Below are 17,743 nucleotides of genomic sequence, written 5' to 3' on the forward strand. Positions count from 1 at the left end.
AAGTGTACGTACTTCTCGAACCGCGAATTTGCTTGATTTTTTATGAACTTCAGGCACTCAGTTTCTATTTTGACATGTACGTCGAATGCATATTGCTTAATCAAAAGGCGTTATCGCAGCAAATGGTTAACAACATTTTGCCTAATCATCAAATGGTATGCGTAGAAATTCAGTGATGAAGACATATCCTTAAATGCAATAATTGATAACCGAGCCAAAGCGTTGTGTTCGTACCCGCTTTTGTAATTCGTGTTAGGAAAACACTTTTCGGAGTGCAAAAAAAATACGGGTGCAGAAGTACCCCCGGCTTGCATGAATCAACAAGCGAGTACAAAAGTACTCGAAGTTTGCACTTATTTGCAGAGCCGATTTTCCCAGACATCTTGGTTTTGCAGTCTGTGTTAGGCAAATACATTTTAGTCGGAACAAAAATGCCCCCTACTTGCATGAATTTTCAATGTCAATTTCCTCAGACACCTCGGTTCTGAAGTCTGTGTTGGGGAAACACATTTCAGTCGGAACAAAAAAACCCCGACTTTCATGTATTTGCATTGCCTATTTCCCCACGCTCCTTGGATTTAAAGTCTGTGTTAGGGAAACACATTTCAGTCGGAACAAAAATACCCCCGATTTCATGTATTTGCAATGCCGATTTCCCCACGCTCCTTGGATTTAAAGTCTGTGTTAGGGAAACACATTTCAGTCCAGTATGAAATGTTCGAGTTATAACTTGTTCGAGTTATAACGAGTTATAAGTTGTTGTTGTAATAATAACGAGTTATAACATTCGGAATCTTTCATTTTTTCCTGCATGTTCTGTGTTTAGGTTTTCATTTTACCCCCCATATACTTCGGTTAGACGTAGTCCCACGTCAAAAAGAAAACCGATAGAGCCAGCATCAACGAAGATGAGATGGAAAGAGCTATCGAACTAGTTTTGAACGGAACGTTTTCATGACCCTGTGACACTGATGGTCCAAATGGGTCCATGGGCTTTGCCACTAGCGGTTGGATGACGGGAAATTGTTTTGGAGCAATTGAAAAAGTTAGCAAAAACAGCTTAAACGAATCAATTTTGGTATTGCTTGAAGATCACAAAAGCCATTGCACTTTGGAAACAATTAAATATTGCCGAGAAAATGCCATATTCAATGACCGTAATAAATCGGCGTAGTAAACAACTGCAACAGAAACAACCGCTTAGAAAAAGTATAGTAAGCTAGAAATATTGTGGCGCGGGAAAAACATCATGTGTGTAAATGCCTCACATTTTCATTATAAATTTGTCTTCTCATTTCGTTTTTCCAAGTTTATTCTGAGGTAAATGTAATGTGTAATGTGGATGAAGTCCCCTTTCAGCTAGAATAAGGAATCGAAGCGACCCAAGCCGCCAAGATGATGCGATCCGAGTCAATCGCCGACCCGCCGTCGGAAGCGACGGTATCTTGAACCTGTGTTCCACTGACCCGGTTAGTTTGAAACATAGGATACGAACCTTTAGCGATCTTCGACCGAGCTTTAGCTAGCATCGGACGGCATACGTTTGCCCGGGGCGTTACGTTTTCCCGGTTAATTTTTGTTTTGGAATACAAAACCGCTCCACAATATTTCTATCCTACTACACATTTTCTGAGAGAATGTTTCTGTGCAGTCGTTTTCTGCAGCGATTTATTCTGGGAACCGCATAATTCATGTATCCTTTTCACTTTTCATTGTACACATCGCTTACAGCCGCTGAATGTTTCATTTTTTTCTATGTTATAGTGATTTTGAACAATTTTTTTGGCTGTCTCACTTTACTTCCATTTTTGGAAGAATGTCGGGAATGAGAATTGAACTCGTGATCTTTAGCGTGAGAGGTGTGGATGTTACCACTACGCCAGATCGCATCCGCTGGATGTTTCAGTTATGGACCATTCTGGAAAAACTATTTCTATACACGACCTTGCAGGTATAGTTGCACCGGCTTATAATGCTACTTGCGTACCGAGTAATATTCTAGCTGGTTTCAAAATGACAGGTTGCCATCCATTCTCAAGAAACATTTTTTCGAACAAGGATTTTGAATGCTTAAAATGATTTTGAGTGCTTAAAATGATTTCGCCTACTGGAGCGTTAGTAACAAGTGACTCATCGGGTACTACAACAATGCTGCAGAACATTGAATCTACAGCACAGAACAAATTTACTTTGCCAACTTTATTCCCGGAAAATGTTGAACCTTTTACCAAAATCTTCACCGCGGAAAACCACCACACGAGGACGGAAGAAGGGAAAATCACGAATTTTGACTGGCACGCCATAATCAAATTTATAGCGAAATATATCGAGTGAACTTGTTTGATTGGATTTTCAATTTATATATGCTAATATATACGAACTTCGCTAAGTTTGTCCAGAAATAGTTGATTATCTCTCCAACCCGTTTAAGTATTGCAACGAACTTTTTTGTTGTTCTAGACTAGAACGTTTTTATATATTTTTTTAATAATTTTGTGTTTTTAAGGTTTTCTAAATTCCAAACAAAATATTAGCTGACATATTCATATTACATTTATTTATTTTTCTCTACAGCTTTACTGATTTTAGCAACACTGCGCGGCACAACCTTATTCGACGAATGCTGATGATGGCGATCTGTCAAAGATATCGATTGCATCCTCAGTTCTACGTGTCTCAATCAGAAGTTGTAGCCTGAGAACCGTAAAAATTGTGCGTTTTATACGTTCATTTCGTGATAAATAAACCTCGAAACAGCCAAAATGACCAATATTAAGACGGTGCTGACCAAGTTCTATGATGAGTACACCAGCAACACTCCGAAAAAATTGAAGATTGTGGATGCTTATCTGTTGTACATTCTGCTTACCGGCATCACCCAATTTGTTTACTGCTGCCTTGTTGGAACCTTCCCGTTCAATTCGTTTTTGGCCGGATTCATCAGCACCGTGAGCTGTTTTGTGCTTGGTGGTAAGTTGCGTTTTCGAGATGAACATTTCCTGATGTATTGCTAAATTGGTTTCATATTTTTCCCAGTTTGCCTACGACTCCAATCCAATCCTCAGAACAAATCGCAGTTTTTGGGAATATCACCCGAACGGGGATTCGCAGATTTCATTTTTGCACACATCATCCTACATCTGGTAGTGGTAAACTTTATTGGTTGAAGCGTGCTGTGCAATGCTTTCCATAATAATATTCCTTTAATTATGATTCCTGTACAACAGAATGTATGCGTGAGTAAAATTCATTAAAAAGTCAGCTGCATTTCTATTGATATCAAAAAATCCGAAAAGTGATTCCAAAACAATACTTTCAGGTCTGTGAACTTCGTGATATTGTCCGAAATGATATTTTACTTTTGAATATTTTATCAATCACTTTAAATTACACAGAATCTAACATTGAAATAATGGACTTTCTCGTTATAATCGTCATTGTCTTCCTCAATCAACTTTTAAGGGAAGATAGACTATGGCGATTCTATTAACCCTTTGTGGTCTTATTAAATGTTGATATAGGTGTCTTACTGATCGGAATGATTTTCCCTCAAATGAGGGACGCTATTAATCTTTTGTTTATACCGATATTCGGATATTCGGTCATTCAGCTGTTTATTTGTGAATACAACACTGGGAGAAATTGCATATGTGCATGAAGCAAATAATGGAATGCATTTTAGAAGGAAATAAACACAATTTTACAAAAATAATGGATGATGATTAATTTTTACGATTAGAATCAATATTCTTCAATAGAAAATAAACGGAGGTGATCTGGCGTAGTGGTAACATCAATACTTCTCACGCTAAAGATTACGAGTTCAATTCTCACTCCCGACATTCTTCTAAAATGGAAGGTTAAAGTGACATACAGAAAAAAAAAGAATAAAGGTTTTCTGCAAATAATTATGAATAGCTTGGGCGGGTCCAGATCTTTTTGGACCGGAGGTTCAAGGCAGACTATTTAGGAGTTCTGGAAATAGAAACAGTTCGGTATTAAATTCAGTTGGAGAATGACAAATATCTTTCGACAAATTTTCTGGGAGTAACAGCTCATCACCGTCTTCCACATCTGTTAATCGAAGCAAAAGAGACGAAACTGAATCATACCTTGCGTGCGTGAGATAGGGACCGCTCAAAACAAAATTGAGGGGTTGTATCCGAGACCCGACCGTTTAGGACGTAAGACTATGCAATTTTTTTTTTGAAATTTGTTGGTTTATCATTTCGGATATTATTTGCGAATACGTCAAAATTTCATAAATCACTCTTTAGTAAACATTTCCGGGGACTCTGAAAAGGTTTAATGGCTTGCGTGGTTTTGTAGAATCATTTCGAGAAGCAAAGATTCTTTCTTGCCTTTGCGAGAACAATACACTAATTGGTCATATGTCGCAATTTGTTTCTTTGTATCAATGCACGCTTTGTACTTTGTACTGAGTATTTGATTATTTAAGGTATTTAAGGCATCTTCCGTGCATCGCCATTCAACAAGCATCAAACACGCGTTTACCAGATGCACACAGTTGTTGTGATGAAAATGCAATGCCAGATACACTTCAAGTTTAATATTCGCTTGCGTTCACAGCTCGAGGGGAAACATGAAACACAAAACGAGCAGAATAAGCGACCTTTGTTGTTTCGGGCACAGAAATATTCTGAGAATTTTCCTCAGAGGAGATGCAATACTTATACGCTAGCAACAGTTTACTCACTATGCAATGGTGGAGTTTACTTCGCAAATATTCTCTTTTCGTTATCCCCCTTCGTTGTTTCTACTCTAGCGGCTGCATAAGTTGCCCGTTATTGCCAGCTCTGTGCACACAAATGGACAGAACAAATGTATGGGGAAACGGGAATGCTTCCAAATTTCATCAATTTACACCATATACAGACTATGTGATTGTAATGTATAGCATATCAAACAAATCTTAGAAAATTTCCTATTCGATTGGTATGCAAATCGTTAAAATGCGTTCGCAGCAAAAATAGTTATTAGCGTTAATTTTATTTCATAAAAACGTGACCTGTTTTCTGATTTGGCACCCTTAATGTAAGACGTAGTCCTATCTCAAAATCGCACAAAATTACACCAGTAGCTTAAAAAATCGTGTTCCATACAAAATTTGAAAAAAAACATTCTTTGTGCGGTAGATAGGAACCGCATAAAAAAGTTTCCCCAAGAAAATAACTTAATACCACGCCGTTCACCGTTTGAATTCCTTTTGTTTCCCTGCTTTACGATGGGACAGTTTGTCTTTTCGGTTGCGCGTGGCTGTGTTTTGTTTTTAGTTGCATGTCGAAACTTATTAGAAGAATGCTATTAGGGAATAACGGGTCATTTGGTCGCAAATATGCTTTTTTCCGCACTGAAATGCATATGAAACATCGAAAAAAAACTAAATGGACGATAACTTTGTCAAATATTCTTCTTTTCATATACCGCACAAATTGTATCATTAAATTGTTCAGTTATAGTCATAGTTCAGTCTCTAAAAAATATTTTTTGGTTCAGTCAGAGTGGACTAAGTACGCATTGCCAGTCGTAGAACCCTCTTGATATACCCTAAAGAGGTTTTTTTTCGTTAAAATATAATTTCATAATCTTGTTAATCATAACTCGCGTGCAAAATCATAACACGTATACTCGCGCACGGTGTCACAGACCGAAAAATGAACTTCTCTGTAATGTAGCCATTGTTTGAAGAAGAGGGTATGATTGAATGAAAAAACTCAAAAAAATACGTTTTCTTCGTCTTTATAATGTTTTCAGCCTTCTCAAAACAGAGTAGTATTTAATACTCCAACCCAAGTAACGAAATTCGAATTTTTCACTGTTAATGATTAAAAGTAAGCAACTGAATATAATTCATGGAAGTATAAAGAGATATAAAATAACATAAAAACTTATTAATCGATTGTGGTTTCATTGGAGTAAGAATCAGAACATAGCATAACAGTATGTTCGAAACAAACATATTTCTACATTCCATGCAGTTGTTGCGTGTTTTTCGGGTCTTTTAACAAAGAGAAAAATGTATAACGACCTTCTAGATAATTACCAGATGATAAAGGTTCGGGAATATAAAGTTCACATATTTATATTCTGCATTTTTTTAGATGGGGCATAAAAATATGATATAAAAGGATTTCTAGAAACTTTCTTGTCGATATTATCCATTATGGAGAAAAAATCTCCGAAATTGTAACTGTTAAAAATTACCTGAGCCACCGATTAGTTTATAGTTTACTGTTTACAATTCTTCCACAAGTGAAATTCTTTCACAAGTGTGTATATGTATGACCATTATATATAGTGAATAACTATACGAAAGTCAAACATTTATATTTTGCTTTTGAACGTATGAATCTAACGACGAATATATCGACGAATAGTGAATATATGGATCCGTTCAATCCAGTTACAAAAGGGACTGAAATCAAATAAGAATAGTCCGGTAAGGATCTTATGCATTATATTCAGTAAATATTCCATGCCACTAACATTAATTCATACATTTCATTCAACAATATTCTAGAATATGGAAAAAGGCACTTGTCCAAAAAAGTTACTCCTATACTCGCGTTGGTGTTTCAGACCGGAAGTGTTAAAAAAGTGGCACACGTCCCCTTTGTACCAACACATGCGATACACTAAACGATGACGAACGACGAATAACGAAGCTAGAGAGAATCGCAAAGTCGTAGTGTTGATATTTTCTGAGAAATGGACGAATTATTGATTTCTCGGTCTGACAGACCAATGCGCGAGTATAGGAGTGTTGAAGAGTAACTAAGAGCTACAAAAACAATTGGTGAGCATGATTGAAAACTACTAAAACTTTTCCAAACTTTGATTTCGATTTACTCGAAATCATAATGATGTTACTTAGTCCGGTCTGACTGAAAACAGACCATATGTTTGTTCCAACACCATTCCTCCACATTTCTAATAAACAAAACATTGAAATCGACTAATGGTAACCATTTCGACCTACATTTAGCAACGTATATAAACAACAATAATGTGTGGCACGAGAAGGGAGGTTTTGGTTGTTTAATGAGGGAAACATGTCGCTGGACGCTTGAACTGGAAAACCCAAAACAGAAACTCCTTTGGAAACTATTTCCGAAAGAAGCTGATCATTCACTACTTGATGAAACGATAAAAAAAACGCAGCAGGAGCGTCACACAAACACACAACACACTTTTTTGTGGGTTTGGTGCAAAAATACACAAGGGCTCTCCACCAGACAGTATGAAAAACCATCTATCATTAAGTTTCACCTTGGATTTGAAGTTTCGAACAAAATCGCACCACGATTTGATGCTGACTATTCGTTGGAAGCAGTAAGACTGTGTAACATAATATGCAGATGCTTTTTTTTGCTTATGCTCGATCTGGAACCACTTTTGAAAGTCGTATTTCTTTGTCAAATGCCACTTTTTGGCGCGTTTTGGAGGGACTGCTGGTTCGTTATTTTACAAAAATGATGCCGACACAGAACCATGATCACCGATTTTTTATACAACCACTAGCTGACCCGGCAAACGTTGTTCTGCTATATAATGTATTTCTAGAGAATATTTTGGTTGGTAAAAATATCGAATATACTTCAAGAGAGTTTGTATGTTATCGTTCAGATCTGTAAAATTGTTCTAAATGATGATTTTTACAGCGAAACATACATATGCGTACCTCCTACCTTTTGAATTTTCCCTTTTTATTTTAAATATCCTTCTTATACAGTAGAATCCGTTTAGTATGATTCCGTTTATATTGACAAACCGCTTATTATGACGTAATTACAAACGAAGTTTGGTTTTCATTTCAAATTCTTTGTAAGAAACAAAACGCTTTGTATGACGTCCGCTTATTATGACGCGTTTATCGATTCCCTTCGATGTCATTATAAACGGATTCCACTGTATATAAAGATATGCATAGTCAAGTTTTTCGAATTTTTCCAATCATCTCAAATATTTTCCAAAGTATTCTATCATTCTAATATGGGTGAAGACAAACTCACAAAATATATGGACGACGTAGATCTGATCAGCCGTTCTCCCGTGATGATGAGTTATACGTACGTGGGAAAAACTCTCTTTTATATATTAGGCTGTCAAAAAAGTCCTGCGGTATTTCCGCGAGGTGTCGTTGTAAGCGCGTAGTTCTAGTTGTATTCATTGTATCGAGTCATACTATAGCTTGTTGGAAAGGTATTTTTGTGCGCTATAATATAGTCCTTGACACTGTTTTGTTTGGTTAAGTCGTTCGTGAGTTATAGTGTCGCAAATATGGAGCAAAATAAAGAGAAACTCCGACATATTTTACAGTACTACTATGACAAAGGCAAAAATGCATCTCAAGCTGCCAATAAAATTTGTGCAGTTTATGGACCCGATACAGTTTCCATTTCCACCGCACAACGATGGTTTCAACGTTTTCGTTCTGGTGTAGAGGTCGTCGAAGATGCGCCACGCTCCGGAAGGCCTGTCGTCGAAAATTGCGACAAAATCGCTGAATTAGCCGAGAAAGACCGGCATAGTAGCAGCCGTAGCATCGGCCAAGAGCTGGGGATAAGTCATCAAACCGTTATTAACCATTTGAAGAAGCTTGGATTCACAAAGAAGCTCGATGTATGGGTGCCACACACGTTGACGCAAAAAAACATCTTTGACCGTATCGACGCATGTGAATCGCTGCTGAATCGCAACAAAATCGACCCGTTTCTGAAGCGGATGGTGACTGGCGATGAAAAGTGGGTCACTTACGACAACGTGAAGCGCAAACGGTCGTGGTCGAAGCCCGCTGAAGCGGCTCAGACGGTGGCCAAGCCCTCATTAACGGCCAGAAAGGTTCTGCTGTGTGTTTGGAGGGGTTGTCAAGGAATAATCTATTATGAGCTGCTTCCCTATGGCCAAACGCTTAATTAGGACCTGTACTGCCAACAACTGGACCGCTTGAAGGTAGCACTCATGAAGAAGAGGCCATCTTTGATAAACAGAGGCCGCATTGTCTTCCATCAGGACAACGCCAGGTCACACACTTTTTTGGTGACGCGCCAGAAGCTCCGGGAGCTCGGATGGGAGGTTCTTTTGCATCCACCGTATAGTCCGGACCTTGCACCAAGTGACTACCACCTGTTTTTGTCCATGGCGAACGAGCTAGGTAGTCAGAAGTTAGCCACAAAAGAGGCCTGTGAAAATTGGCTATCCGAGTTTTTTGCCAATAAGGAAGCGAGCTTCTATAACAGGGGTATTATGAAGTTGGCATCTCGTTGGGAACAAGTCATCGAAGAAAACGGCGCATATTTGACTTAAAATAGATGATTGTAACTAATTTTATGAATAAATGAAAATTCAAAAAAAATACCGCAGGACTTTTTTGACAGCCTAATATAAAGATTGAGTGCTTCGTGGAAGAACTTTTCGGTGTCTTCTTTGGTTTCAACAAGACGGTTCAATATGCCACATCGCTCGTGCTCTATTGTCAACGTGATTAATTGATTCATTAAAAGAAATGTTCGGCGAATCATCGTTCGATCATTTCTCAATAGATCGCAAAGATGTTTGCATCAATTGACTAGAAATATTTCTACGCATTTGTCACAATAAATTTAATATTTTTTTCGAGATAAACAATTGAACAATTGTAAAATTATAACATTATCCAAACGCACTGAATCCCACATTTTGATAGGTCCAATTTGTGCTCCTCAAATTGTAAAAGTGGAATACAATTTGAATACGTCAATACAACTGCGAAAACAAACGTAGTTATCCACTGTACATATGTGAACCCGCCTACAAGCCAGCTGTTGTCTGCTATCCTTTTTTTTTTGTAATGCTGCAGACACATACTACGGTTTCGCTCAATTCGATGGAAGCCTGAAGATAAGTGAAACATTGTGTCGCAAGCCTCACCTCTGAATGATTCTACAGCTAATCGATTCGGGTAAATTTCATTACACCGCACCGAATCGTTGATTCATTTTCTAACCGGGCAATTCATACCAGAAGAAGCAATAGCATAGCAGCAGCACCAACATCGGCGGCAGCGGCTGTAGTAGCAGTAGCAAACGAGTTTCAATTTTCCTGGTATCCAGAGGCAGCAGCGTAGTGAGGGTAGACAGCGCCCCTGGCAAACTATGAAAATGGCGCCGCAAAAAATACCAATTTTTTTCAAATTTATCACTATAAATACACTTAGGTGCCTACTCTATCAAATTTCTTTTCTTTCACTGAAATTCATTCCAACAGTTCGATTTATTCTTAGATAACATCCGAAATAATAAAAAGCAAATTAATTTTTGAAATTTGTTTGCCGGGGAAGCTTGTGTGAATTCATTGAATTTTTGTCAATTCATATATTATTTGCTGGTTAACAGTGGCGTCAAAGTGAAACATATTGCAAGTAAAGAAGAAGAATTTATCTAGCAGTAAGAGCTGTGTTCTTCGGTTGAAATCTGAAGTTGAAAATTCGTTAGACTGCGATTGCTATAATCGTTTATTAAGAAAAAATACTTTGATATTTGATAAGTTATTCATAGTATAAAGATTAGTTATCCGGTAACGTCCCCGACTTTACTCACCCATCTTTTTTACTACCGAAAAAGGAAATCAGCACCAGAAACATGTTGAAAATTCATGACACGGGTGCTGTAAGTGAACATATGACGCGGGATTGGTTCTTCTGGAAATTTAATGTCATAGTTCGACCTCGCTCTGGTGGCCGGTCCCTGAAAAAGTCGAAGAATTTTCGCAACTATCCGAGCAAGACCGTCAGGTAAAAGCCATTGTACTACGAATCAACCATGTCACCGTTTGGAATCTGTCGAAAAAGTCCAACGACACGATGAAATTCAATACAACATGAACTGACTTAATTTTCATAAGCGAAACACTACTAAAACGCAACTAAATTGACCCATTCTTATAGCAAATCACCACATGCGTTGGAAAGTTGATAAAATATTGGAATATCCTCCCAAAAGATCATAGAGCAAGCGCGGCAAATCCACCACATTAACTTCAAAATCTGGATTGACACCAAATAAGATAATGCTTTGTGTATGGTAGGATTAGAAGGAAGGCGTCCATTATGAGGTGGGAAAAAATAGAGCTCGACTGTTCACTACCATGTGCTTCGATCTTTGCGGAACTCTCTCGTTGGAAAAAACACCCGATCTGCCGGCGGAAGCGGCGGCTTCTCGTAAGCAATTCTGTGTTCCACCGATTGCCTGGTTCGTTTGAATCATAGAAAACGATCCTTAAGGCGAAGGTGGAAGCTAGCCATTGTATAGGTAAATCTACGTGTAAAAATGGGGTAATAGTGTTTGTGAGAGAAGAGCAAAGCACCCGTAAATAGATCAATTCACTTAACAGACTGTGTGGCACTTCATTGACACGAGTCTTTGAATACATTTGAAGAAAAATAACAATTCAATACTAAAGTAAAATGTATGAACGATATGTTCCGATGAACAATTGCAAATATAAATATATATAGAAGGTGTATTTGCATATGAAGTAAAATTCTGAGCGTAACATGAGCAAATTTATAACACAAGCGAATTGGTGCTCTTTTGTTATCAATAAGCTGTTACGCACAGTAACTCGATATTGATAAATTCTCAATATTTTCCTTCGTTGATCGCATTGTTTTCACATATTTACGTTGGAGAGCCTTAACCCTTCTCTTCGTTGGCCGTGGCATTTTGATTGAATGTAATACTTTTCCGTTTATTGTTTTTGAGAGCATAGGCAGCCGTGGCTGTGTTCCGAGCTCTGCAATACAATTTTCTTACCCAATGTTAAAGTTGCTAAAACTTACATTATAGATCCATTAAATGTAAAAATAATAATTGTATTGATATCAACACAATTTAATTCTATTAATTTTCATGACATGAAACGCTATGACTCAGGAATAACATTTTATTGAGTGGTTTTTATATCTGTTTCAATGATGTTGTCTGGCATCAGTGTCGAAAAAATAAAGATGATTTCACCAATACAAACAAAACCATTGCGGATAATTGAAAAATGAAAAGTTAACTTTCAGAGCACTAGCTCGAGTTTTACGACGTTTTCCACTATACATTGCGACGGCAGATGCAAATTTATCTGGTGAGTAATCGATTAGATTTTGGTTAATATTACTTGGTGGGAAGTGTGTACAAACGATCATTTTCTTCACGCTGTTTCGCAAAATTATTGATTATCGGGCGAGGGGTAAGGGAGGGGGATGAAAGAAATGAGCGCCATTGTGGCAGCCATTTGTGGCTAGCTTCCACCTTCACCTTAAATCCGACCGAGCGTTATCGAGCGCCTGACGGAGTACGTTTTCCCGGTAAATTTTGACTTTGAAGTATGAATGACATACGGCGGGATGGCGGCCGACCCAAGTTGCGTAACTTCGGCGTATTGGACATACGTCTAAAATTCGAAGAGGTTTATTGGATTTGTTTCTGGCCATTTTTTTTTTGTTTTCTCTTCATTTAACGTCTGTGACCTCCATGCCCTGCATGCCCCATTATGTGTCCAATTTAAATTTACCACATAGGAATATAGGCGTATGTGACAGTTGATTCGCATGGCTTTGTTTACATACATGATGCGGTATTGAAAATTGTTTTTTGTCTTCACGTTATTCATGCCGACAGTTGTGCAACATCTCACTGTTAATATTTTTCTCTTGAAATAGTAAAATATGTTTAAAATACTAAAGTCGGTGGTTCATTTGGGAAGCAAACCAGTGAATCGATGCAGCGCACATCCGCCGGCGTTGCCGGTGTTTTACAGCACTTTCGTGCCGCAGGAATTTCAATTCGAATCATCGGACGGTGAGAGTGGCACGCTGATTCACCGCTTTTCGCGACACATCGCCCTCACGAAGCGTGATTTCAGCGATCCGACCAAATACAACTTTAAATACTCCTCGTTCTATCCGGTGTACAATCCAGATGAATTCCTCAGGCAGCTGGCCGATATTTCCAGCCACGATATTGGCAAGTTGATAAGCTTTACCAGTGATTTCCGGGGGAAATCCGATCCCCGCCTGTTCACCGATGTTGTGAACGCGCTGGACGAAGAATGCGAATCCCGAGTGGAGCAAGCTAGCTTCAAGGAGTTGGTGGGGATGTTGCATGGTTTTATGTACCTGATACCGAACAAGATTAGTAAGCTGAAGACATACCGAAAGGCAATGCCCCGACTCGTGACGTTATTCCAAAGCAACAGCAATGAGAAAGATTTCACGACCGTCCTATTCTTTCTGGGTTTGTGGAAGCAGAATGCAGAAGGAAGTAAATTGTTGGATCAGTTTTTACAAACTCATTTGGATCAGTTTTTGGACGAGAAAATGGAACTGATGGATTTTGTTCTGTTGGCAAATGCTAGCTATAAAACAAGCGTCAGGATAAGATCCGAACTATTCTTTGACCGGTTGATAGGATCAATTTGTAGCTTTGAAGAAAGTGATTCAGCCTTGTTTGTCACATTGATAAAATGTGCCCGAATGAATCGAATTTGGTCCGAAGAGATCATGGAAAAAATACGGTAAGAGTGATTTGATTCCTTTTATTGTACGCCTAATTTACCTTCTTTCCGTAGAGATATGGTACAAAACCATGGGAAAGGTTTCGATTTCCGTGGGTTGTCGCATCTTTTTGCATACATCGCTGATAACCTCGTGAAGGACGATGCTTTGAACCGCTTGTTTTTGGCCGAATGCTCCAAACACATCGAAAGGGAAATCAAAAAAGAGACAACCGGATCGATACCACAACACTTCCGCGCCAAAGATTTGTCAACGTTCCTTTGGAGTTGTTCAACCCTCTCTATTCCACTGGAGGACTTAGATTTCGATCTAAACGTTTTGATGGATGAAATCTTTCGCAAAATCGACAACAACGAATATCGTTTTAACCCGGACATTCTGGTAGACACTTGCCTCTCGCTGTGGATCATGAATCACATTTCGGTGGATTTGTTGGCGAGTATTTTCGGCAATCGGCAGTTTACAGCATATTTCCGAAAGGATCGCGTGAAGGTAGCGTCCAGACGGGATTTGCTGCTAGCATGTGCGGAGATCGAGAGACCAGAGGCTTTCAAATTAATTTCCCGCTTGGAGCGACCCAATGCATTCCAGCTGTCAAGGCAGGCCCCCGACTATCTCGTAAAGAATCGTTTCGAACTGCAGCGCGTGAAAAGCGGCGTAGAAAACATCAAGGAAAGATTGCAGATAAACAATGTGGCGTACAATGCTCCGATTAAGTATCTGAATATAGCCGGTTTGTTGCTGAAAGCGCACGATGGTAAAATGATCAATATTGATGTTCTGCACGAGGGATTCCATCTGTCAGATGGACAAACACCAACGGGTCTGATGGGATTGAAAACAAGGTTGCTGAACAAGATGAATGTCGAAACAATCATGGTGAGTATTCACAAACATTACATATATTGCTCGTTTTACATCTATTTAAAATGTACTTATATGTTATAGTTAATCCCTAAGCAAATGCAATCCGACGAACAGCTGGTTCAAGCAGTGGAAGAAGCAATCCTAAGTGTGACGCAAAGCGGGATTACTAAACAAACCCCGGGAGAAATGGTTAGGTCGAACTAAGCTTTATTCATAAATTATATCTTGAAGCAGTAAAATTGATGATCAATTCCATCCGAACATTCCCATAGCCAGCATTAAACTCGTCAAAATTTTTCGTTGGCATCCAGTTGCCAGATGCAACGTTCCAGCACTTGAAATATGGCATTTTTCGTCTGCTCGGAACTGTAAGGTCGGTCAATGTCTGGCACGTGAATGAACAGCGTTCTCTCCTGGTTTATATCCAACGATTTCAGATAGATATATCCGCACAGGTAACTACCAACTTCCGTCGAGCAACAGCATTTGACGGTATCAATCTCGTCGGCGATTGCCTCCAGGTTCAGTTTGGTTTCCAGCAGTTTACACTGGTCATCGCCCGCCACACTTCTCAGCTTTATCTTATCGCACGGTAAACACTTGTTGGCGAAGTCAGGCCGACAGTAGCCGCTAGTGTAGGAACACTTCTCCAGATTGATCGTTTCGATGCGTCCGTGGACCCCGACGTGTATCACCAGCTGGGAGAACACAATAATGATCGAAAAAAAACATAATAAAGTTAGCAATCACAACGAATTCTACTACCGTGGGATGCTCTCGCCAAATTTTTGGAACCACATCGTCCACCGCTTCGTAGGTCACCGGAATCTGTATCTTTTTTATCGCGTATGTGACATTCTTGTAGCTGCACCGGTCGGGGAGAAGTTTAACCGCTTCCCAGCTGGCGTTGCGCTCTTCGTGGCCAGCGAACGGTCCGAAACCAGTCACAAAGATTGTCCTTGACATATCTTCACTGTTTATCTCACTCGGTAATTGACCTCATGCACTTGAGCCGTGATATTACGAATTTTCGAGAATTTTGTCGTGCCGCCCGCTCGCAACTAAGTTGGCTCATGTGTGAAGTACGATATATTCGTATTTTACAGCAAAGTTCAGGTTTACGATAATAGATCAGTTGCATAATGCATTCACAAGAAATGTTTCCGAAAATTCACTAGTTAAAACTTGATCTCATTATTTCAAAGGTCAAAGGTCTTCATGATGTTGCTTTGTTTCGTCACAAATATGACCTTGGTTTGTTCACTTTTTTGAATGCTCTAATTCAGCGCACCTGTGTCAGGTATTCAAATGATTTGAAACATTTAAATAAAATTGACTTTTTTTATGATTTACAGTAGTTTTATAGGATATTTTTACGGATTCACATGTTTTTAAGGTTTATAAAATCCACCTTCTATTGGAGTAAATGCGCCCCTCATTTGAGCTAACTTGGTATGTATTCGGACCTTTTCTGGATTATAACACTTACAAATATTGTAAACATCATGCTTGCACACCATTTGTATCAAATTTATATATCTTAACTATGTAATTAATGCATCTCGATGACCTCAATTCTGATCATGGTTTGTCCGATGCGCAATGCAAAAATAATGCAATATTCTGAAGAAACCTAAATTGTGAAGTGATCAATATGGTTGTGTCCCATTCACCCGAAACACATTTACGCGAATGTAACACATACCCGAATGTAACAAATACCCGAATGCAAAATATACACGAATGGAAATTTACCCGAAAGCGACAAATACCCGAATGCAACAAATTCCACCGAATGTGACATTTACCACAATGCAAAATATACCCGAATGAGAAGGAAAGATTCCGACAAATCAGATTGTGATTTTTTTCGAATCTCCTGTTGATAAATAGGATTAAATCAAAACAACATGAAAAGCAACAAAAACACGAAGTGAAATGATAAATTGTAGTGAGGAAATTTGAAAATGATTTTGAAGACTTCGCGGTGTCATTTTCAAAATTAGTATAGGCACAATTGACATGCCGTCTTCTCTCCTTTCCGTGTTTATAAAGCCCTGGGATCGTTCAAAAATGAGCATGGGTCATGGATGATTTCGAAAATTAAGCAGGTAATTTTAACATAAAAATATAAGCATAATTTCGGATTGCATCACCATGTCGGCTTGAGGTCGCCTTGGTTCCTCATCCTCGTTAGATGGGGACTTCTCCCCCATCTCAGAATACATTTTATTACGAAACAATAAATTCATAATATAAATTACACTTCAGTGCCATAATACGTGTGTACCAAAATTGTCAGCTTTCTTTTAAATGAACGGGTTGCGTCATCCATATAAAGAGATAATTTTCATAATACGTTATAAAACTGCATTCTTTCACTTTTAATTATTCTGAATAGAACTTTATCCAACACCGCTATTTCCCTAATTGCACTACCCATGAAAAATACGAACGTTTTGGATGGAAATGAACGTTCAAGACAACTATGATCTTCATATAACACTCATCAGAATTAAATATACAAATACTTCCTAATAATAAAATTTGCGTATTATTCGAATATATCAGGGGTTTCAACACTATATCAAACATTATTAATATTGTTTCAGCTGAAACACAAATTCCTGCGAGCCTGTCTGCGAATCGAGTGTTCAAAGAATTGCTTCGAAGATTTTTGATAGTACTCATAACATATAGTAAAGATTGATGCGATCTAGAGCTCGGATTTTTTGCTACTGAATGCTGTCTGTGAATCACGCAGTGAATGACCAGTACCTTATACTAGGGACAGACATACAGCTGTACTTGCGTTGTAAGAGTACAGCGTTGTACAGGTACTATCGTACCATGACAGACATACTTTGGTTGTACCAGGGGATAGACATCAATTGAATATAGGCTACCCAAAGTCAAAATCAATATGGCGTCCTTTGTTTACCAACATACCATTTGCGAGGATTGAAATCGTTGAAATCACGGAAATTGCGCTGCTTTATTTCTAACTGCTTAAGCGATTTTTATATTTCGGTTTCACATGGAGGTGTTCAGATTCTACATGGAGTTTAAAGTTAGCCACTATTTAACTATATAACCGGACCGTGTTGTAAACAACAGTAATCGTCAGAACCAAAATGTCAGTAAACCGCAGCAATATTGGGTACATTGGCAATATGAGGGATTTGACGTTTTAGTCGTACCCCTGGGTTGTACATTGTACCGTATGTCAAACTGACAATCAGAATTTTTCCAATTTTCACCACATATTTCAATGAAAAAGGTTTTTATTTAGCGTCTTAGCTATCAAAC

The 17,743-nt window shown here is 38.6% G+C and overlaps 3 protein-coding genes across 3 annotated transcripts; 2 read left to right on the forward strand and 1 right to left on the reverse strand.

Moving 5' to 3' along the window:
* Positions 1-2,588: 2,588 nt before the first annotated feature.
* Positions 2,589-3,261, forward strand: LOC129775537 (dolichyl-diphosphooligosaccharide--protein glycosyltransferase subunit DAD1). The gene is made up of 2 exons (XM_055780383.1): positions 2,589-2,970; positions 3,037-3,261. Exons 1-2 carry the CDS (start codon positions 2,763-2,765, stop codon positions 3,165-3,167), a joined length of 339 nt encoding a protein of 112 aa, XP_055636358.1. The 5' UTR covers positions 2,589-2,762; the 3' UTR covers positions 3,168-3,261.
* A 9,343-nt stretch (positions 3,262-12,604) lies between these two features.
* On the forward strand, positions 12,605-14,681 carry LOC129775881 (uncharacterized). The gene is made up of 3 exons (XM_055781060.1): positions 12,605-13,566; positions 13,621-14,446; positions 14,516-14,681. The coding sequence occupies exons 1-3, from the start codon at positions 12,719-12,721 to the stop codon at positions 14,636-14,638; spliced, it is 1,797 nt and encodes a 598-aa protein (XP_055637035.1). The 5' UTR covers positions 12,605-12,718; the 3' UTR covers positions 14,639-14,681.
* LOC129775882 (pyroglutamyl-peptidase 1) lies at positions 14,462-15,869 on the reverse strand. The gene is made up of 2 exons (XM_055781061.1): positions 15,200-15,869; positions 14,462-15,132 (listed from the first exon to the last, which is right to left on the reverse strand). The coding sequence occupies exons 1-2, from the start codon at positions 15,398-15,400 to the stop codon at positions 14,722-14,724; spliced, it is 612 nt and encodes a 203-aa protein (XP_055637036.1). The 5' UTR covers positions 15,401-15,869; the 3' UTR covers positions 14,462-14,721.
* Between the last annotated feature and the right edge of the window lie 1,874 nt (positions 15,870-17,743).

Source organism: Toxorhynchites rutilus, chromosome 3 (genome assembly GCF_029784135.1).
Source record: "Toxorhynchites rutilus septentrionalis strain SRP chromosome 3, ASM2978413v1, whole genome shotgun sequence".
In the NCBI taxonomy this organism is placed as follows: domain Eukaryota; kingdom Metazoa; phylum Arthropoda; class Insecta; order Diptera; family Culicidae; genus Toxorhynchites; species Toxorhynchites rutilus.